General features: G+C 42.9%; 1 protein-coding gene across 1 annotated transcript in view; it reads left to right on the top strand.

Annotated features, from left to right (window-relative positions):
- Positions 1-3,412: 3,412 nt before the first annotated feature.
- The window catches only part of PLA2R1 (phospholipase A2 receptor 1), a 52,533-nt gene continuing 32,865 nt past the window's right edge, over positions 3,413-23,080 (top strand). Inside the window, exons 1-10 of the mRNA XM_073545717.1 lie at positions 3,413-3,584; positions 5,356-5,526; positions 6,818-6,931; positions 9,324-9,467; positions 10,706-10,891; positions 13,418-13,578; positions 14,262-14,366; positions 16,060-16,166; positions 18,570-18,736; positions 20,398-20,606. Of these exons, the coding sequence (XP_073401818.1) occupies positions 3,500-3,584; positions 5,356-5,526; positions 6,818-6,931; positions 9,324-9,467; positions 10,706-10,891; positions 13,418-13,578; positions 14,262-14,366; positions 16,060-16,166; positions 18,570-18,736; positions 20,398-20,606 (1,449 nt within the window). The 5' untranslated portion in view covers positions 3,413-3,499. The remainder of the gene's footprint in view (positions 3,585-5,355; positions 5,527-6,817; positions 6,932-9,323; positions 9,468-10,705; positions 10,892-13,417; positions 13,579-14,261; positions 14,367-16,059; positions 16,167-18,569; positions 18,737-20,397; positions 20,607-23,080) is intronic.

Raw genomic sequence — 23,080 nt, 5'->3', positions numbered from 1 at the left:
ACAGCTCATTGGGACTTTTACCAGGACCTACAGGGACTGAGAGAAATTCTTGCCACACCTCCTGTTTGCCTATCGGGAGGTGCCCCAAGAATCCACGGGGTTCTCCCCGTTCAAGCTGGTATACGGGAGACGGGTAAGGGGACCCCTAGACTTAGTGCTAGAACACTGGGAAGGGGAGGGCCTCATAGAAGGGGTACCTATTGTACCCTATGTGCTGGAATTCCGGGACCGCCTACAGGAGCTGACCCAGGCTGTACGTGAGAACATGCAGGCGACCCAGCGGCGCCAGCGCGTATGCTACGATCGGAGGGCCAGAGAGCGCACCTTGGAAATAGGACAGAAGGTCCTGGTGTTAGAGCCCACTAAGCAGAACAAGTTCCAAGCTGCATGGCAGGGGCCCTACCAGGTAGTGGGGAAAATAGCCGACACAACCTATAATGTGGCAGATTGTGACGACCCCAGGGTTATCCACATGTTCCACGTGAATATGCTGAAGCCTTACCGGGAGCGCCCTGAAGAGGTAGTGGACATCTGTGCAGCTGAAGCAGAGGTTTAGCCGGACTTCCCTTGCCGGATGTCTTAGGGGAAAGGACTCAGTCTAAAACATGGGACCAGGTACACTTAGGTGAAGACCTAGGCCCCCGGGAGAGACAGCAGGCGGAGGAGTTGTTGAGGCAGCGACAGAGGATGTTTTCAGGGAGACCAGGGTACACTCGCCTGGCACAACACAAGGTTGAGACCCAGGATCAGACCCCCCTGCAACAAAGCCCCTTCCGCGTCCCTGAGTCTGTACGAGAGGGGATGCGACAAGAGATTCAAGAGATGCTGCGTTTAGGGGTCATTGAAGAGTCAGATAGTCCCTGGGCATCCCCGTAGTGTTAGTGCCCAAGAAGGATGGCACTACACGGTTTTGTGTAGACTATCGTAAGCTCAATGAGAAAACAGTGACGGATGCATATCCCATGCTGCGTGTGGATGAGTTTTTAGACCGGCTGGCAGGAGCAAAGTATTTGACCACCATCGATCTATGCAAAGGCTGCTGGCAGATTCCCCTTAGTCCTGACGCTATTCCCAAGTCGTCATTTGTCACCCCATTCGGCTTATTCAAGTTTCGAGTTATGCCATTCGGGATGAAGAATGCCCCGGCGACCTTCCAAAGGCTGGCTGACCGGCTTCTGGATGGTCTTCAGGACTATGCTTGTGCCTACCTGGACGACATCGCCATCTACAGTGTGACATGGGAAGAGCATCTAAATCACCTAGAGACAGTATTGGATAGGATCCACCAGGCCGGAACCACCCTGAACCCAAACAAGTGTCACGTGGGCAAAGCAGAGGCTCAGTATTTAGGGCATTGGGTGGGAAGTGGGAAACAGCGACCAGAACCAGTCAAGATTGAGGCCATAGCCAAATGGCCCACCCCTCGAACTAAAAGCCAGGTCATGGCGTTTCTAGGGACGGCGGGGTATTACAGGAAATTCATTCCCAATTACAGCAGCGTAGCCAAGCCCCTCACTGATCTGACCCGTAAGAACCAACCCCGCCAGGTAACCTGGACCCCAGAGTGTGAGGAAGCCTTCCGCCAAATAAAGGACGCCCTCACCAATACCCCTGTATTGGCCGCACCCGATCCAACTAAACGTTTCCTTGTTCACACAGACGCTTCTATATTTGGATTGAGGCCAGTGCTGAGCCAAGTCGGGCCGGACGGCCAAGAACACCCGGTAGCTTACCTGAGTCGGAAACTACTGCCCCGTGAAGTAAGCTATGCGGCCATCGAGAAGGAGTGCCTGGCGGTAGTATGGGCACTCAAAAAGTTGCAACCATATTTGTATGGACGACAGTTTTCCCTCCTAATGGACCATAATCCCCTAGTCTGGCTTAATCGGGTCTCCGGAGACAACGCCAGATTGCTGCGGTGGAGTTTAGCCCTTTAACCTCTGAACTTCACCATCCACTACAGACACGGCAAACACAGCGGTAACGCCGATGGAATAAGTCGACATACGGAACTCGTACCAACCCCATAAACTTCGGTCATCCCCAAACCGATCCGTTAAGGATCAGACTGTGTATGCCGATCGCGTCGCTGAAAAGGGGGAGCCATGTTACAGAACCACTCAGCACCCAGAATATGTTGTGCAGTTATATGTATGTATAATAGGTTCCATGGGAGATGCATGTCCCTAATGCATCAGCCCACAGACTGCGCCCAGCTGCCCCCCCACCTTTGTAATTCCCACAGTAAATATCGGCAGGCTCCGGCCACCTGCGGCTATTGTAATGTATGTCTGGCCTGCCGCTTTTCTATTGGCCTGCCCTCTGTATCTGTGTGATATATTATGTGTCCTGTGAGTAAAGTGTTGTCAGACTGGAAATATGTGGAGAAGCAGTGATCTTTTATATGCGCCCATGTAACCAAGGAATTCCAGCCAGCGTCCTTCATTCAGACTCTAGCCAAAGCAGAGTGGACCTCCGGAAACACGGGATGGTACTGAAAGAGGTACCCGAGATTGGAAGACCCCGTTACACTAGGCTATTATTAATTGTTATGGACACTTTTTTGTATTTACCCTGATGCCGTATCTCTGTTATACATTGGTATTCGTATGTTAATGTTTGTTACGAGTCATGCTTTTAACATATTATTAAAAGTTAATTTTTATGGGTCTATTTTAGTCTTCAGGTTTTCAAATTTATAGACCCTGCTCTCCATCAATTAGTAGGTTTTGTTGTCAATGGAAAGTCCCCAGATATCAATCCTATTGAGAACCTGTGATCAATCCTCACAAACAATAACACAGAAATTATGATAAACTCCTAGCATTGATTAGGAAAGGATGGGTGGTCATCGGTCAGGGTTGTACCCAGTAGAGGCTTACTAGGGCGAAGGGCAGAAGTCTAAACTTAACGTATTTGTCATTAAAACTTTAAAAACGTGTGAAATGCTGATAATTATACTTCAGTAACCATAGAAACAGCCAAATAAAAGATCTAAAAAAACTGAAGCCGCACACGTAAAAACTAAATTTTGGCCACAACTATACAGAATATATTGAAGGCATTATACTTTTTGCTGCTAGATGGCACTAAAGCTTTTTCATTCTCCTCTGTGTCACTCCGGCTCATACCAGGAACAGGGGATACACAATATCACAGAACTACTACACCAAAGTTTCAATCAGGAGACTAGAACATTTTATTGACAACCCCGGCATAAGCTGCGATTTCAGTCATATTGGTTGTCACCGTGCTTTAATAAAAATAAATATACCCAAAATGTGATCAGTTAGATCTACAGTACGGTCATCCAGTACATAGGAGTCCTACCATCCCAGCTCCTCCTGCTCCCATAACTCAGCCCACATCCTCCACCATCCCTCACCTCCCCAGTCCGAAAGCAGCTGCATTTTTTTGCAAAGTTTTGGGTTTCATATGTTCTTCTCATTTTGTACCAGATTTTCAACTTTGAGAAGTGCTAAGATTTCGGTCACCGGCCATGTCTGCCCTACGGCACCATATCACTGGGTTGCTATATGGGATCCTGGTGCCTTATGTTTCTGCACAACTTCCCGGGGAAATCCGTGAGTGTAACTTATACAAGAAGGTCATGTGTGACTATACACAAAATGACTCATTAATACTATGTGACTATTGTAACTCTTACTAATATTATACAAAAGAATCATTGTTGCTATTGCTACAACTGCTACAGTAACACTGGGGACCTTTCCTGGGACTTATGCAAACTGGAGTCACTCTGCTACTTTTAATATCACCATATACTGCTCTTCATCAGGACAATGTCTAGTTTGTTACCACCTAATAACAACCCTGCCATGAAAGCAGATTTACCGATATGTAATTGCACCTAAGCTATGTCATAAAATGTACAAATAAATGGTGCATTTTGGCCCATTATGTTGCATCACGTTTTAGACATATTTATTGTGTGTATACACCTTACTAATAAAAAGAAATGTGACTTAATAGGGATCAAATGCAAAACTGTGTGCCAAATATTAGACAGGATTGGTAAATCTGCCCCACTATATACACGTGATTATTCTCTTGTGCAGACTCGTCAAGTATCAGTTGTGAGCTATTCTTTATTTGCATTGATATTACATGATATACATGTATATGGCAGTGTGGGAGGTCCGAATCGTTGCATCCCAGCTTCTATTCTGTCTGCATCTGAGGCTGCTGGTGAGCTGTTATATATAGAGCAAACGCTGCCCATTTCCAATGGAGCACTTTTAGAGCCCCATTACCGAGATTGGTGGGGGTCCCGGCAATCTGACCCCCACTCATCTGCAAGTTATCACTTACCCTTGGTGAATAACCCTTTGAGATTTGTTTGCACACCACACTTAGCTGCTAGACTTTTTTTTTCCAGTGACTGGTGTTAAATATCAATATTGTGCATGTTGTGAGAAATTTTAGGTTTGGCTATATGACAATACGGTAATAAATTTCAGGCAAGTCACACAGCGAAAAACATTTGTGCAACTTGCTGTCAGCGACTATATTAGAGCTCCAATATTGCTGTAAAAAATGGCCAAACTGTAGTCAAGTTGCATCCTAAATGCAGTTTAATAAAACTTGCATTGACGTCTATGACAAGTGCGTCACGTGCGATTTGCAACTAGCGACGGGAAATCAAACACATTTGGAAACCGTCGCAGTAGATCGCGGGTTGCGATGCGACAACATAGGAAATCATTAGATGTGATGTTGCAATGTCGTGTGACAGATGTCACCGTGCAAATGAGACAGAAATTTGGCTTACGGTAATTTGCACAAGAAAACCACTAGCTTACAAGCCTTGGGTCACATTTATTATGCAACTCCTTAGAAAGTTTGGAAAAGTGTCCTAAATGAATGAGAGAAAAGGCGGCAAGGCTTAAAAAGTGCCGAAATTGTGCCAAGATGTTCGTGCAACTTATGAGCCTCATGTAAACAATGGCATAAGGAAAAGTATCTAGGAAGATTTGACTTCTTTATCACACTAAATTTGGTCTCAATCTGGTTTAACATAAAATCTGCTATTTTGAGTTTTTCCAATTAGCTGATAAATTACAAGAAGGGAGGGTGTCGCTGTAAGGGGTTGAGGGGTAGCAGTCACGTCTAGGCCCTGGAGTATGAATGCATCCGCAGGCACTTTTTTGTATAAAACACTAGTACTACAAATGACACATGATAGATCCAGAAATGCAACATGACATTGGAGCTTTTGCATGGGTGCTCACAAGCTTAACGCTTCTTCTTGCCTTTATGACTATGGTTCTTGCATATATTGTACATTTTGACCCGGAATCATAAACAAATCTCGTTTACTCAATTTGCTCCTAGTTGATCGCTGTGATCTTTTATGGGAGGAAAACAGTGGAAAGCATATTTGTTATCAGTTCAACTTAGGATCCATTCTCTCATGGAGAGCAGCTCGGGCGTCTTGTCAGGCTCAAGGGGGCGATTTGTTAAGTATTATGAACGTGGCAGAGCAGAACTATATTTCCGGTAAGTGTCTGATAGCGTAATGATCGGTGCAATCCTACGCTATGTGACTTAGTGCAAAGAAAGGAAGAATAATGCAATAACCATAATCCATAAACACAATGTCCATCTCAGCGTACAGTAGTGACCTCTGTCTTTCTTATAGAAATATATAATACAGAAAATACCTATTTCTGTTTAATTATTTAGGTGACACAATGCAACATTTTCAGCACCCAAAATATAAATCCGATATCACATTCACAGAAATGGTTAAATATACCACGGCAATAACAGGCGGGAGCTGCAACAATGTAGATACCTTAAAGAGAATCTGTCATTTACCCAAACACTATTAACCTGCATGTATGGGGTTAATCTGCAGGCTAATAGCGCTACAATGCTGTCCGACCGTCTTACTGAAAGGACAGCTACCTGGAGATAATGAAGTTTATTTCTCCCAGCGGACGACTTTCAGTCATAGAGGCGTGCCTGGATCGGATACAGTCAATGCTCAGCGCACAGTGAGCAGCAAATGTCCGCACAACCTGGCACTTTGATTGACAGTTCGCTCTTCACAGGTGCACTGCAGCTGCCACTCACTGTCTGCTGAGCATTGACTGTATCTGATCCGGGCGCACCTCTACAACTGGAAGTTAGCCACTCCCGAGAAGAATAAAGTTCCTTTTGTCCTGGTAGTTGCACATTCAGTGAGGTGGCCAGAGAGCAATTTTTCCATTTATGACTGGGATTTTCCAACAAACCAATTGTCCTTTTGGAACAACTCTTGTAAGACTTATTGGACCTTATAGATGTTATAAAATGGAGTCATGCTTGAGTCCTTCCTCTATGTTGGCAACAAGAAAAGAGTCATTGTCCTTTCAGAATCTCAAAGATGCCAAAAGTCCAGAATTTTTAGAAACAATCCCAACATAGCTGGGCATGAAAAGGGACATGGTTTCCAAAACTCCATCCAGATGTGAATTAGGTGTCCACGAGATATGTCTTAAACATCTACAATTTTCCAACACTTACGTTAGCGAGTGTAGTGTCTATGTGTCTTATAGCTCACAGATTCCCATTGATTTGAATGGCCAACTTGTATTACCTAGAAGTGTTGTCCTGTTGGGAACTCCATTTTAACAAACAGGCCCCCATGACCGAGACCCCTTGCAATCAGATGTTAACACTACGGAAATGCAGTGTTTCCATGGATTATCTAACTTCATTGAGCATTTTTGAACATCTAAAGCAAATTTTTTGGAGCTAGCAAAAAAAGAAGAGTTAATCAACTGTTGTTTCGTCTACATGGGCAATGCAGATAGATTAAAGACCACTGACACCATGTTATGGATTGGCCTTAACCAACTGGACGGAGTATTCGGATGGCAGTGGTCGGATGGAGCAGCCTTGGCATTGGTCAACTGGAAAACAAGTATGTTTCATTGTATATAAAATGATATGTAATCTATAGGATAATACAGTGGGGAAAAAAAAGTATTTAGTCAGTCAGCAATAGTGCAAGTTCCACCACTTAAAAAGATGAGGCGTCTGTAATTTACATCATAGGTAGACCTCAACTATGGGAGACAAACTGAGAAAAAAAAATCCAGAAAATCACATTGTCTGTTTTTTTTTTTCATTTTATTTGCATATTATGGTGGAAAATAAGTATTTGGTCAGAAACAAAATTTCATCTCAATACTTTGTGATATATCCTTTGTTGGCAATGACAGAGGTCAAACGTTTTCTGTAAGTCTTCACAAGGTTGCCACACACTGTTGTTGGTATGTTGGCCCATTCCTCCATGCAGATCTCCTCTAGAGCAGTGATGTTTTTGGCTTTTCGCTTGGCAACACGGACTTTCAACTCCCTCCAAAGGTTTTCTATAGGGTTGAGATCTGGAGACTGGCTAGGCCACTCCAGGACCTTGAAATGCTTCTTACGAAGCCACTCCTTCGTTGCCCTGGCGGTGTGCTTTGGATCATTGTCATGTTGAAAGACCCAGCCACGTTTCATCTTCAATGCCCTTGCTGATGGAAGGAGGTTTGCACTCAAAATCTCACGATACATGGCCCCATTCATTCTTTCATGTACCCGGATCAGTCGTCCTGGCCCCTTTGCAGAGAAACAGCCCCAAAGCATGATGTTTCCACCACCATGCTTTACAGTAGGTATGGTGTTTGATGGATGCAACTCAGTATTCTTTTTCCTCCAAACACGACAAGTTGTGTTTCTACCAAACAGTTCCAGTTTGGTTTCATCAGACCATAGGACATTCTCCCAAAACTCCTCTGGATCATCCAAATGCTCTCTAGCAAACTTCAGACGGGCCCGGACATGTACAGGCTTAAGCAGTGGGACACGTCTGGCACTGCAGGATCTGAGTCCATGGTGGCGTAGTGTGTTACTTATGGTAGGCCTTGTTACATTGGTCCCAGCTCTCTGCAGTTCATTCACTAGGTCCCCCCGCGTGGTTCTGGGAATTTTGCTCACTGTTCTTGTGATCATTCTGACCCCACGGGGTGGGATTTTGCGTGGAGCACCAGACCGAGGGAGATTATCAGTGGTCTTGTATGTCTTCCATTTTCTAATTATTGCTCCCACAGTTGATTTCTTCACTCCAAGCTGGTTGGCTATTGCAGATTCAGTCTTCCCAGCCTGGTGCAGGGCTACAATTTTGTTTCTGGTGTCCTTTGACAGCTCTTTGGTCTTCACCATAGTGGAGTTTGGAGTCAGACTGTTTGAGGGTGTGCACAGGTGTCTTTTTATACTGATAACAAGTTTAAACAGGTGCCATTACTACAGGTAATGAGTGGAGGAAAGAGGAGACTCTTAAAGAAGAAGTTACAGGTCTGTGAGAGCCAGAAATCTTGATTGCTTGTTTCTGACCAAATACTTATTTTCCACCATAATATGCAAATAAAATGAAAAAAAAACAGACAATGTGATTTTCTGGATTTTTTTTCCTCAGTTTGTCTCCCATAGTTGAGGTCTACCTATGATGTAAATTACAGACGCCTCTCATCTTTTCAAGTGGTGGAACTTGCACTATTGCTGACTGACTAAATACTTTTTTTCCCCACTGTATATATGGAGGATATGACCTCTGTTATATAATAAGGCGAAAATGTATTGTGTCAATTATTTATCATCAAATGTTCATTGCAAAATTTACAAGTTGTATAATAAAGGGATGGTGCTCCCATTCTTAGCCAGCCATTAGCGGCAGCTTTAAAAACACCGCGGCTGATGATTTTATTTGTGAAGCTTGGAGACCAACAGTATATACAGGGACACCTTACTTTATAATATACTGTATATGGGGAGTGACACATTGGAATATACTGTAGATTAAGACAATTACGACTTAGAGTTTTCCAGACCTACTATATTGATGTATAAACCAACAACGAAGGAGAGGAAAAACCAAATATCTTAAAAAGTATAAATATTTTATTGAATTAGATAACTATTTAAATACAAAATGTTGCATAAGTCTCTACAAAATGGAAGGAGACAAGCAAACACCAGAAAAAAGGAACTACTATGGACCAGATTTTAACCTACAAAGTACAGTAGGTGCTGCTACAGTAGGGTAGGTGTAGATAACATTTCTAGTGAGTTCTCAATAATATCACTCACGTGATGGGGGAAGATTCACAAGGAAGAAATGTCATGACCTGAGCATTATTGCACCATATATGCACCCCGATGACACAACTGGAATCCTATTATATCACTTTTTTAAAGTTGGAATATTATCTTAAGATATATTACCTGTATGATACATTTTGTCTAGTCACTACTTGTAACTTCTGGTGCAGATTCCACCCCCTGGCTCCATGAGAGGAGACATTGTGGGACATATTACGCAGGAGGAGAACACAAATGGCTCAGCTATGAATGTGAATCCGAATTTCCTTATGCTTGTAAAAAGTATCTCATGAAAAGACAACACGAACACTATGGTGAGCAATAAATTATAATTCATTTAGGTTTCCTGCATTGTCTTAAGGGGGTTTTACACATATCGATATCGCTAGCAATATCGCTAAAGCATCACCGATTTTGTGACGCAGCAGTGATATTGCTAGCGATATCGCTATGTGTGATACTTACCTCCGACCGGCTCCCCCGCTGTCTGTCGCTGATCGAGCGAGATCGGCCGGGTCAATTTCTCGTCGGGCACTTAATGCTGGCGCCGACGAGCGACGTGTGGACGGGGGCGGGAGGACGTCAGCATCACTGCGTGTGAAAGGTAAGTAACGACCGCTGCTGCGTCGCTACGTCGCTGTGAGATCTGCCTGTTTGGCAGCTCACTAGCGACCATTTAGCGATGCACCAGCGATCTTGACTGGGTCGTATCGTGGTCAGATCGCTGGTGCATCGCTAAATGTAAAGGGGCCTTTAGTTTTGGGCTCGAGGTGTCATTGGGTTTTTGCAGGTCATACGTGTTAAGTGTTGGCCGACAACTGATGTTAAATTTAGCATTTTATGAGTCCAGTATATAATGTATGTGGTTGGTATTGTAAAAACCTGGTGAATGATCTACTTTGTTTGAGATATGTCAAGGGATAAAGGGATTGGGCATGTTGAATTTCGACTTGTCCAATTCTTTGTTCTTAAGAGAGATTAGCTGGTATCAAAGGTGCCGAAGATTTGTCTGGAGACCGCAAGGTCAACGCCGTCATGAAGAGGCTTTCATGGGACACGTAAAAGTGTCCAAGAAGCCATTTTTCTAAACAACTATGCCAGGCTGCATGCTGCTTGTGCTATTGTGAGCAATCTGCATGACCTAAACATGCTACCATGGCCTGCAACGTCTCCAGACTTGTCTCCCATTCAGCATATCTGGGACATCATTGGTCGTCAAAAGGAGCTGCCAGCAGCGGATCTTGATAATTTGCCCAAGTGCATTCAGCATGACAGACCTCACTGATAGCAGCCAAGGCTGTAAATTTGGGGATTTCTGCTAGTACTGGATACTGAATAAATTGAGATCTTTTGAATATTTTGTTTCCACTTTGTCATCATTTGCAGATCAGTAACTTGTCTATCCATCCTGCTATTTCCATAATTCCATGACTTTTCCTTCTGGGTGTTGCAATTTCAATCATTGAGCATATAAAGATATTAGGAGTTATAAATGTCTAAAATTATTCTAAAATGATCTGATGTTCCCTCTGCATGTCATGACTAATAGAAGAGACCTGGAAGTATTACCCAACACAGTGTGAGCCCGATTGGATCCCTTACAGCCAGCGCTGTAGTAAACTCCAGAAAGAGTTCAGCTGGTCTGAAGCATCTGCTGCCTGTCGCAGTCATGGAGGAGAATTAATGAGCGTGAACTCACTGGCAGATGTGGAATTTCTAGTTCATCTCTTTGACTATGGTGAGAATTTAACTGTCTTTTAATTTCTTATCTACTATTTAATATCACTGACATTCCGTGGCGCTGCACACAAATGATTGCTGCATATTCACACAATGAACACAAACAAACTGCCAGTGAGCATTTATGGGTGTACAGTGCAGCATGTTGGGCGGTACAGTTGGCAATGCATCTGCACTAGTGATGAGCGAACGTGCTGGGACAAGGTGTTATGTGAGCATGTTCATTTGCTAACCCAATGTCTTCGGCGCGCTTGAAAAATATGTCCGAGTCCCCGCGGCTGCACGTCTCGCGGCTGTTCAACAGCAGCAACACATGCAGGGATTGGCTAACCGGCAATATATGCGTGTGCTGCAACTGTCGAGCAGCCGTGAGACATGCAGCCGTGGGGACTCGGACATATTTTTCCGGCATGCCGAAGACACTCGGTTAGCTCCTCATCCCAGCACGTTCACTCATTACTAAGTTGTGCGATGCCTAAAGGCATGTCATGAACAATTCTTACTAGTGTTGATCGAGCACTGAAATTCTCGAGTGCTCAGTACTCGAATCGAGCACATCGGACGCTCGCACATGCTAAACTCCAGTAGCAAGCTTAATGGAAGGGAATGGCAAACTGGAGCATTCTCGCACTCTCCTCTCCCTCATCTCGGCTCAGATAATTCACTTACGGGGATCTGAACACTCAAGCACCACGCGATACTCAGCACTGCTCGCTACTCGATCAAGCACCCTGATGCCCGATGGAGTATTGAGCAGTGCCGAGCACACTCACCCATCACTAGTTCTTGCTAATTAGAATATGTGATGCTTTCAGTAGTGAACAGTTCTTTCCGCAACTGAATAACAACAGCCAAATAGAGATGTGGGCTGTCATGAACTGATTTATTGTAGGACTAAACCAGGGACTACGGATTGTGCATACTTCAGCCCAAACTCCTACAATGAATGTTGACTCTTCGTAGATTGAATCCCCAGGTGGCTTCCCCAGTAGTACTCTTCTTTAGCAATATTTGGTGCATTCATAGCCTGAAATTTTTACATTGCAATGCCAAGGCAAGAGACCAGGAGTGGAGGTTAGCAAATGCCCAGAAATTCCACGACTGTCAGGCTTGGACACGGGTAAGTTCGGCCGAGGACACAGCATATAAATTTAGGAAGATGGAAAAGGGAGAGGAAGGCCCTAAAGGTAGGGAGCGAGGGATGGGACACCTCCTCACACCAACAACCTGTGCCTGTCCATAAGCTCCCCTAACACTCTATGCAGGTCCTTCCCCCTGTCACCGTCATGTGCCTAGTCCCTGATTTTCACCTCAATGTACACTGGCTAGTGCACTAACCGGCAAGGACGCTAGACTCACAGGAGACAGACAAAATGGAAAATACCCAGCTCAGGCTCTGCTGCTAAGCTTCACAGCAGCAGAGCAAACGGCACCAGGAATCAGAAATCCCATAGCAGCAAGACCACCACCGTCACAGGAGAGCTCCTCACCCCCTAGCTGGTCTTCACAGAAGAACTCTATAACCGACGATCAGCTGATGAGTCATGTGACTATTTAAAGGAAGGTGGGAGTGGTTACCAACCAACATCAGCCTAAAAGATGTGCCAGCAAGAGACTGATATTAACTCTTGCTGGACCAAAAAGAGAAAACAACATTTAAATTTCAGCAGACCCAGAGCTATCCTGAATCCCCCAATGATTTGTGACAAAGACAATCCACAAAAATATTGCACTTTTTACCCTTAGTAATAAAAATATCACACGTCCCCAATTTCTTTGAAGCCAGAGAAGCCTGCTCAGATTATTATGACTGTAATTATCATTTCACAGTCTACAGTGAATGCAGCCGATGTCCTCATATCAGAATTACAGGCTGGAGACATTGATCACTATGGGCTATTTCACACTGAGTTCTACCCTACATTCAGTGACCCATTTTCATCTGAACCCCCCCATTTTCGTCTCTACGCCTATTGGAGGCAGACACCAATACATAGTAAATTACGTCTAGCTGTCCGCCTACAGTAGATGTGTACGGCCAAAACAAATCACGGCAGAGCACCCAGTGACTCTGTCTGCACCATTATAGAAAATGGACCCACTGGTGCATATGGCAGAATCCCGTCTTCGGGGGTTTAGACATTGGGGCCACTGAACGTGGGAGAGAGCGCAGTGTTTTGCACGCGCATGTTCTATATGTGGTTTTCACCGATAGAGGATATACCCATTATTGTCTACAGGGCTGTTCACCAAGAGTTCGCAAAAAATCTTAGAGAAATTTTCATTTTTTATCTGTGTCGTGGACGAAAATCAACCATACGAGTCTATGGGTTCGTGAAAGTCATGGACGGCACACGGCCATGTACAGTCCGTGATTAATATTTCAATGCATAGGAGAAGCTTTGTAAGTTATTTTTTGTTCCATACGTGAAAAACTCTCACCATTTTTATGGAAATATGTGGAAAATTAGAGATGTATGAAAGAGGCCTAGGATGCAATCCTGAATCTTTCTCCTTATTCCAGAGAATATAAGTGAAGCCTGGATTGGACTAAGCTCTAAAAATAGGGATCCGGTTCAGTTTCAGTGGTCGGATGGCTCCACAGTGACCTTCACCACATGGCAGAGACATGAACCCAACATTAGCCTGGAGGGCAGTGACCTCTGTGTGTCCGCACAAAAAACTGTAAGATAATATTTTGATGTTTTTCTTTGCTTTTACAAAGCATGCCCACCAAGATCCCCCATATTGCAGAGTATGACGCCACACTCTCCATGTCAGAGCATGCCTGTCACACTGTCTCATGTCGTAGTTTACTTACGTAAAGCAACTCCGATGGGGTTTTATAATCGTTGCAATGTTGCTGACGACCTCATTTCCTATAAGATAGCTTTTGAGTCCTTGTAGGTTTCTTAATACAAGAAATTTCTTTAAGATCAGCTGTTGCTTTTTACCCTGATGATGCTCAGTGGAATCAATGAGCATCTGTGCCAAATTTTGACTACAAAGGGTCAAATTCCAGTCCCCAGAGCTTTGCAGTATGCAGTTGCTAGTTTTCAATATGAATGAAGGGGGAAGGGCACTTTTTGAACTTTCCAATCTGCTCCATAGACTATGACAGAGCTGGAAAGGACACATCCTCAATATTGACCCCACAGGACTTCTTTTTCATGTTTTCTGTGTCCTATATAGCAAATCTACCTGCGGTAATTATGTCGGAAGAGGCAGCCAGGTTTAGTGTGCACCTTTACCATTCAGCATTTTGGAAAAGCTGGGTGCCGACCCCTTTAGGTTGCTAAAATGTATAAATGTAACAAATGTAATATAATGTATAGATATAAATATAAGCACATTTTTTTTTTATTTAGGATGGAAACTGGAAAGTGAGATCTTGCAGCAGAAAACTTATCTCAGTTTGCAAGAAACCCAGTCTATCAAAGACAACGGATGCTGCTGATGAAGAATGTGCAGAGGTAAATTAATAAGCAAATGTTCTAACCAGAAAATCTGATTTATGGCAATAATTTCTGAGAAGCCCACTTAATGAAAAATAGATGTACCTATGACCCTGTCAAATAAAATATATACACTCTCATGACTTACTCATTGCCCTATTTTGTGCTCATCACAGTTATGGATGCAGAGATGAGCAGGATCATGCCCTGAAGATTCCCATGAAACACCAATGAAATGTGGAGATTGCAAATACTCTTAGTCAATACATTCAACACTATCCATATAAATAAAACATTTCCTTTGTTAAGATCTATCTTTATCAGTAAGCAGAACGAGAGCAGAGGGAGGGACCTGCAGCACTGAGAAGAAGCAGGGTGTGGCTGAGAAATGTAGTTTTAGCAGATAAGAATAGGACCACCCTTTCTGCTTTGTGAACTTGGCTGCACAGAGGGGCAGAAGGAGAGGAAAGAAAGACACAAAAGTACAAGAAAGAAACTTTATGTTGGGTTGGTATGATATATTGACAATAGTCCTGCCGATACTGTGCTGTGCAAAATATTCACCGTTTTGGGACTAACCCTTTAAGAATATTGTCTTTAACATCCATCATAGTATAAAAATCATTACATTGTTCTGAAAGTGAACATGTGACGTTGACTGCGCTTAACTTTCAGTACAAAGGTTAGACAAGCAAATATATAACATCTGAGAAAACAAGAACTGCTAGGGGTTTGTTTGCTTATATTTGCATTTTTGGGGCTTCATGTATAGAAGTTGTTAGATGTTCTGAAGAGCAAGTAAACCACAGAGGATCTTATAAATATTGTTATCTGCACTGTGTTACTTCCACCCTGACGCTGTGCAGAAACTGCAGTTCAGCCCTATTGAAATTAAGTGGGTCAAGGTTACTGTTAAGGTTTGGAGAAATTTTATGAATTTGTATGAATATATAAGGTTTACAGGTAGACCATGGCCTTGGCATGTTTGTTCCAAGGGTCAGAATTTCAATGATCAGTTTATTGTGGGAGAAGCGCCAAAAAGTTATTCTTTAAAATTCTTATATACACTGCTGAAAAAAATAAAGGAAACACTAAAATACCACATCCTAGATATCATTGAATGAAATATTCCAGTTGCAGATTGTTAGTTGTTACGTAGTGGAGAACGTTGAGAACAAAAAAACATAAAATTGATCAATGTAAATCAAAATGAATATCCCATGGAGGTCTGGATTTGGAATGATACTCAAAATCAAAGTTGAAAATCAAATTACAGGCTGATCCAACTTCAGTGGAAATGCCTCAAAACATGGAAATGATGCTCAGTAGTGTGTGTGGCCTCCACGTGCCTGTATGACCTCCCTACAACGCCTGGGCATGCTCCTGATAAGGCGGCGGATGGTCTCCTGAAGGATCTCCTCCCAGACCTGGATTAAAGCAACAGTCAACTCCTGGACAGTCTGTGGTGCATTGTGTCGTTGATAGATGGAGCGAGACATGATGTCCCAGTACTGCTTGATAAAGTCCCACACTTAGAACAAAACATCACCACTATGACTTTGGGTCAGTGAACAGAATCTTTGTGGACTTTGGAGTGCTGCTTTTATCTTTTTGGTGATTATTTATATATAAATATAATCAGTTACTTGATCCTGATTATAATAATGTTGAGATTTTCTTTACTATGTTGTTGAACTTATTTTCTTTACAGAATTGGGAAAGGCATGGTGCTTATTGTTATGGCACTAACTTCCAAGATCAAACTTTCTTGGAAGTTAAAAGTGATTCCAACTGCCCCCCAGCAACTATCACCAACAGGTATGCTCTAACTTTGTAACATATGTTAAGTGGTCCAACCAGTGGGGCAAAGGGCAAGCCAAGTATTGTGTCCCCCAACGCAGTGGTAACTCACCCTAAGTACCCCTTTAAAATAAATAAAGCCCCACTTTGGAAATTATTAATGCCCCTATAATGCCCCCTGAGTGTTCCCTCCAAAACAAGTAATGCCATCTTTGTGCCACCCCTTCAACAATTAAACTGTAAACTTTATATTGAGCCTCTTACCCTCCTGCAAATACTGAGCCGGCACAGGTGATGTAATGCAGTGACGTCATTGTGCCATCTGCTACGGGACCCTGATATCAAGTGGTCCATAAGCCTACTGCAGCCTACAGGGCGGAGATTGGTGGGCAATGGAGGCTCCATACTCTGCAACTGGATCAAGGTGGCACTAGTCTGGAGATCCGGGGCACCCAGCCAGAAGTTTGAGGCATATGCACTTCCCCTGATCTTCAGTGCTGGCGACACCACTTCAATGCAAAATTTCAAAAGAGAACAGTACTATATATTTTTTTCTCTTAAAACTTTGTGCTCCTAAGAATTTTTATTCCCAGTGCAACCTTTTCTCTGGTTCCTCATACTATGATATGAGGCAGGACAGCAAAAAAGCCAACTTCCATATTTTAATTCTTTAAGGCTTTTTCACATAACGTTTTTAGGATTCATTTGTAAAAAAAAAACACTATAAATTTTATCCATTTTTATAAGAGTTTTGTGGATTTTTGTGTACTTAAAAGCTTTTATTTCAAGTAACATAGTAACATAGTTATTAAGGTTGAAGGAAGACTTTAAGTCCATCTAGTTCAACCCATATCCTATCCTAACTTGTCCTAAGTGTTTTCCTGTTTTATAGAGAGATCTAAAGAAACATATCAGGAATATAAATATTATTGGTTTACGAGCCATTCCTTAGTTTGATATCATGAGACCATAGACATAAATAGTTGCCAATGGTTCTGAAATTTGTCCAGGCTGTCACAATTTTTCATAGATAAATCTGGCTAATTCTGGCCTGTCCCAGGCAGAAAAGGGGTAGGGTTTAAGTAGCCTCACCAAAAAATGGGTGGTTACATTCGCCTAAGGGCCAATTCTTGAGTGATATCTAAATGTCCTTATGCTATTAAAACCAATATTGGTAAGCATAGGCATCGTTGGTGGCATGCACCCTCGGTTTAAAGCTAGAGTCGCTAGGATCACACGACCGTTTTCTTTCCATTCGAGAAAATCTGTCCAATTATGCTCATCACACTCTGATCAGAGTGGGATACGATTTTCTAGGAGGTGGAGAGAAAAAATAGGTTTCTCCACCTTCTTCATTATATCAGTATGTGAAAATGTGACCACACGCAGATGTCATCAGAACCATACACATGAATGGGCGAGTACCATCCAATTATCAGCGGCAAATTGGCAATTTTTCTACTCCTTAGATGACTCCGTCCAATGAAAAATTTTTACATGTGTACGGCCTCATAGAATAACATGGGTACAAGTACAATCCGTCAAAACCACAGACAGCACTTGTCCAATTAAAATGGTCATCAGCTAAGTCCTAAGGATAGGGTCACACAGCCGTTTTCTTCACATCTGAGAAAAAAGGTCTGATTATTCTGATCAGAGTTTGATCAGAGTGGCATCAGTTTTCTCAGACACAGAGAAAGAAAAAGTTTCTTCATCTTTCCCATTCTATCAGTCCGTGAAAATCAGACTGTACTCTGATAGCATCCAAGTGCGGTCTGATGTTTTTTTCGAGAAGCAACGAAGAGCAAGAGGAGTATGGGGCACATTGATCTGGTATACTCTTCCTGCTCTTCGTTGCTTCTCGGCTGTGCTCTGTCAGCTGGATCCAGGTACCCTCCGATGAATCATTCAACGCAACTGTTCTACAGATGTGGTAAGCTCCTACCCACCCACCTCTCTGATTTTTCTTTTTATGGACCCATAGACTTGCATTGCTGATTTTGATCCAAAACTTGGATCAAAATCGGACGTCTTCGACTTTTTCCGTGGACCACTCAGTCTGTGAAAAAAAATCAGACATGCACAGCCCCATATAATATCATAAGTAAAAGTGAAAACCATGGATAGCACTCGGTGGAGAAAACCGGTCTTGTCAATGAGCCCTAAGAAAAGATCCCAACGGCATGAGCAAAAAGAATTCATTTTAGTGATGGGAAAACTTACATTTTGGACACTTTATCTGGAGGAAGAGAACAGAGCTGATTCAATACAGCAATAGTCCTAGATATAAATCCAGGTGTCTCCTTGTTGGGAAGAGAAACCAAACGTAATCATTGCCATAATAAAAGGGAGCCTAAAAGAATGAGCCAGACAGAGTATAAGTGCATGAAATAGTAATGATGTTTTTGCTTGTTGTCTTAGGTTTGAGCAGGCTTTTATTAACAGCCTGATTTCTAGTAAGATTACCAGACACTTCGACTTTTGGATTGCATTTCAAGACATAAACAAAACTGGAGAATATAACTGGTTAATAAATGATAGAGAGTACCGGGATACAAGCTTCACAAACTGGGATGCCCAGGAACCAAGTAAGTGCATCTGTCTGGGGAAAAGAACTTTTGACTCGTGCATTGTATCTCGTGTAAGACTTGGTTTAGAATTTTTAAATTTTGACTAGATACAGCAAAAGAAGTTTTCTCACTTTGTAGGGAAAAGTTATACGATTTTCTAGTTCACTTTACGCAACATGATTTTCAAGATCACTGTTTACTGTCACTTAACCCTTTTAGCTACCGATTTTTACCTCTTCTTCCAAGTGAAATAGCGATTGGAGAAATTTTAGTTTTGAATGAAACCATTTATTTTACTATGTAATAAGCTGAAGAACAGAGAAAAAAATCCAACAACGGTGAAAAATAAATTCCGACATTGCATTCTTTGGGGGGGGTTTCATTTTCACAGTGTTCATTTTGCAGATAACTAACATGATTTTCCAGTTCAGTATGATTATGGTGATACCGAACTTGTACAGTTTTTTTTCATTAATTTAGTGGCTTAAAAAATTTCTGATCTTTGTAAACAAAGTAATTTGGTTTATGCTACCAACTTCTGAGACCCAGCACTTTTTTATTTTTCTGTTGAAGAGGGCTTGTTTTTTTGCGTGCCAAACTGTAATTTTTATTGTTTTTTTTTTTTTAGTGGAGTTGCGATAAGCAAAAAAACAGCAATTCTGGCATTTTGATTCTGGTTTTTTTTCTTTAGGGGGTTTCCATATAGGCTGAATAGTTTTACATTTTATTAGATCAGACTTTTACAGACACGGCAATACCGAATTTTTGTTTTAATTTTCTTTTCTATTTGTTTATTTTATCTATATTTTTTTAAGTCCCCAAAGGGGACATGAACCTGTGTCCATTTGATCAATTGTATATAGCGAAAATCAAAGACTCCTACTTGTGATGAGCGAGTATACTCGTTGCTCGGGTTTTCCCGAGCATCCTCGGGCAATCTCGAGTATTTGGGCGTGCCACTGCTCAGAGATTTAGTTTTCCTCGCCGCAGCTGCATGATTTGCGACAGCTAGAAAGCCTGAATACATGTGGGGGTTGCCTGTTTGTTAGGAATTCTCCTATGTATTCAGCCTGTCTAGCAGCCGCAAATCATGCAGCTGAGGCGACAAAAACTAAATCTCCGAGCACGCCCAAATACTCGGAGACCACCCGAGCATGCTCGGAGAAACCCAAGTAACAAGTATTCTCGCTCATCACTAACGCCTACAAAATCTAACCTGTGGCACAAGTATCGGCATGGTGGCTACATGGGCCTTCAGCAGGCGCTAGCTCTGTTTGCTGCTGTTGAAGGCAGGTGCCAGGTGTATAACACAGCTGACACTTGCCCTGTATTGATCGTACTCAGCTCCTGAGCCCACTACATGACCTACTGGTCATGTGGTGGGCACACAGATGTAATAATATCATAAGAGCATCCAGGAAGCGCCCTTTAGTTGCGGCAACCTGCTGCCTACATTTTATAATTCTAAGGGTTTTCTACAAAACAAAGTAATTGGATTTCACTAAAAGCAAAGACAGATGTGCGACACTAATTAGTCAACGGTATATACTATTTTTAACAGAAGTAACCATTAAGTTTACTTACATGGTATAATAATCCTGCTAAGGTTTCTACAAGACGAGTTCTCGTAAACTATAGATGCCCCTAATGCCTATCATTTCTGTTTGAGATATTTTTAGGTCATAATGGAGGTTGTGTTGTTCTGAGTAGTGGAGTCTCTCTGGGCCGCTGGGCAGTAAAGGACTGTAAAGGGTTCCGAGCTAAAACCTTGTGCAAAAAGCCGCTAAGAACTGATGTAGAGAGAGAACCAAACCCACTGGAAGGAAATATGGACCAAGCTTGTGCACCATCTTGGGACACAGCTCCACATCTTCATCACTGCTATAAGGTAACAATAAGTATAAAGTAGTGAATTCAGACATCAGTTCAAAAGTTTCCAGGATTATTTCCCAACAGCCTGGAAAAGGGTTGGTTTCCCCTGTGTTTTGCAAAATGGAACATTCCTTTTATAAAATATGATTGGGTAGTGTGCCCAATGACTAAAATGACCCTTGATGAAAGAGTGTTTCACCACTGATTGTCATCAATTTTACTCACATAGAGGCAATAAGCTTGTTGGTTGCAAAATCTAACATGAGGTAACAGTTGATACAAACCAACAGGCTGACTCCTGCACCATTTAAAAAGGGCAGTCTCATCTCCTAAAGTTATGATGCATTGCAAAACAAACCATGAATGTAGAGTAGATGCAAATCCCCATTCATTTGTTTGGAAATTTTGACCAGCTCTCCATTAACCCACAGCAGGGAGGAGACCGTCTTTAGAGAGATAGAAACAGGTTCTACACCTACCTTTTACATTAAATGTATGAAATGTGAATGCTTCTTTAACTTGCGCTTGTGACACTTTACTTGTATGTGCAGTACTTTACCTGTGCTGCCAGTCTGCTTGCAATCTCCTCAGCAGCACCTTCTTCACTCAGTGTCTTGCACAAAGCAGCACAGCGTGTACTCCCCTCTTCTGTGGCAAATCCTTACCTTTATGATGATTAATCTTCACCCTGTATGTGGATGCACACTTTAGTTACAGAATCAAGCCTCTATGCTCCCTTTTGTCATGACTATTCTTGCCCTCTCTCAATAACAGTAGTATACTAATGGGCAGGTGGACTGGTCTTCTCCAATGGGGCAGGCAGCTCAGTCTTGAATTCCTAACCTGCTCTTGTATGACCCTCTTTAAAGCCCTAGGGTAGTACACTTCAATTGTGAGTTCTCATCCCCACTTTCTAGATAGCTAAGACACAAGACATATTTGTTGAGATTCACAACTTCCTTATTTTTTCTGTCTACTTTGTTTGAAAGTGTCTGACATCTACTGGGGAGAAAATAGGAACCTTTTATACACCCCCAACAGTGTGGTCATGTAAGACTCTGGCATGTCACCAGGTACTCAGTGGGAATTCATGGGATAACAATCACAACATATTATCTGGCTGCAGCAGCAAACATCAGAAAACCAGCCATGTGCAAATCTATCTTAAGACTTTGTGTTCACATACCACTCAAAGCCTTAGATAATGGGTAGAGTTGATGCAAATTGATTCAAAAGACCCATTACGCTGGCCATGTCAGCTCTCTGGCTACTGGATAAGAGCTCTGAGACCCACCTCCTGCCTCCCGGCATCTGCAGGTCTTTATTTGCTTTACTGGCCTGGCACGACATCAAATGTGCATTACTCCAAACTAATGAAGTCGTGCCAGGCCAGCTATTCAAAAGAAGAGCTGCTAATGCCAACAGGTAAGAGTTGGTCCTCAGGGCCTGGCATCCAACCGCCAAGGATTCATGTCTTGACCGATGGACTTGGTCCTGCAAAATTGAAACAAACCAACTCTTACACATCTGGAGGTGACTGAGGGCATGTCTAAATATACTGTATTTGCTTGTTCACTAACTGGCAAATAACGCCACTCACTTCTGCATCAAGAGGTGAGCGGGGTTGGGTGATGTCACGTCTTCTGTAATCTGCCCGCTTGGTGCACAAGACAGGTAGAATGGAGCTGAATTACTTCTTTAATTTTAGGGGTAAAAGAAACAAGATGAAAAAGACACTGTTTTACTACAGTCAGTAACCATCATTTTTGTTGCAATAACCATAGAGATTAACTTTATGGAGGATGTGGCCTAAACTAATTTTGTTCAAATTTGGCATTTTAATGGGTTTTGTAGGCTTTCCTCGACGAATGGCATTAAAACTATCTTAAGACAGAAAAATCAATTGTTGTCAGGCATGCAAATGTGTAGTTCTGTAGTGTGAGATGTCCAAGACACTTTTATAAATGTCAAGTTTATTTAACAGAGGAACAGACCATTAAAGGGAAGCTGTCACCCCTTTTTTTTGTTCGAATATGAGCTGCCGGCACCGCCATCAGGGGCTTATCTACAGCATTCTGTAATGCTGTAGATAAGCCCCCGATGTAACCTGAAAGATAAGAAAAAAGTGTTAGATTATACTCACCGGGGGGCGGTCTGGTCCGATGGGTGTCGCGGTCCGGTCCGGCGCCTCCCATCTTCATACAATGCCATCCTCTTCTTTCCTTCCTGTCGTGGCTCCGGCGCAGGCGCACTGCTCTGCCCTGTTGAGGGAAGAGCAGAATACTTCAGTGCGCAGGTGCCGGACCTCTCCCGGCACCTGCGCACTGCAAAATACGCTCCCGGCGCCTGCGCACTGAAGTATTCTGCTCTGCCCTCAACAGGGCAGAGCAGTGCACCTGCGCTGGAGCCACGACAGGAAGGAAAGAAGATGGGAGGCGCCGGACCGGACTGCGACACCCATCGGACCGGACCGCCCCCCCGGTGAGTATA

This window comes from Dendrobates tinctorius, unplaced genomic scaffold (genome assembly GCF_039654945.1).
Source record: "Dendrobates tinctorius isolate UK_male_01 unplaced genomic scaffold, ASM3965494v1 ptg000143l, whole genome shotgun sequence".
NCBI lineage: Eukaryota > Metazoa > Chordata > Amphibia > Anura > Dendrobatidae > Dendrobates > Dendrobates tinctorius.
This window is presented reverse-complemented; position numbering and strand designations above follow the sequence as displayed.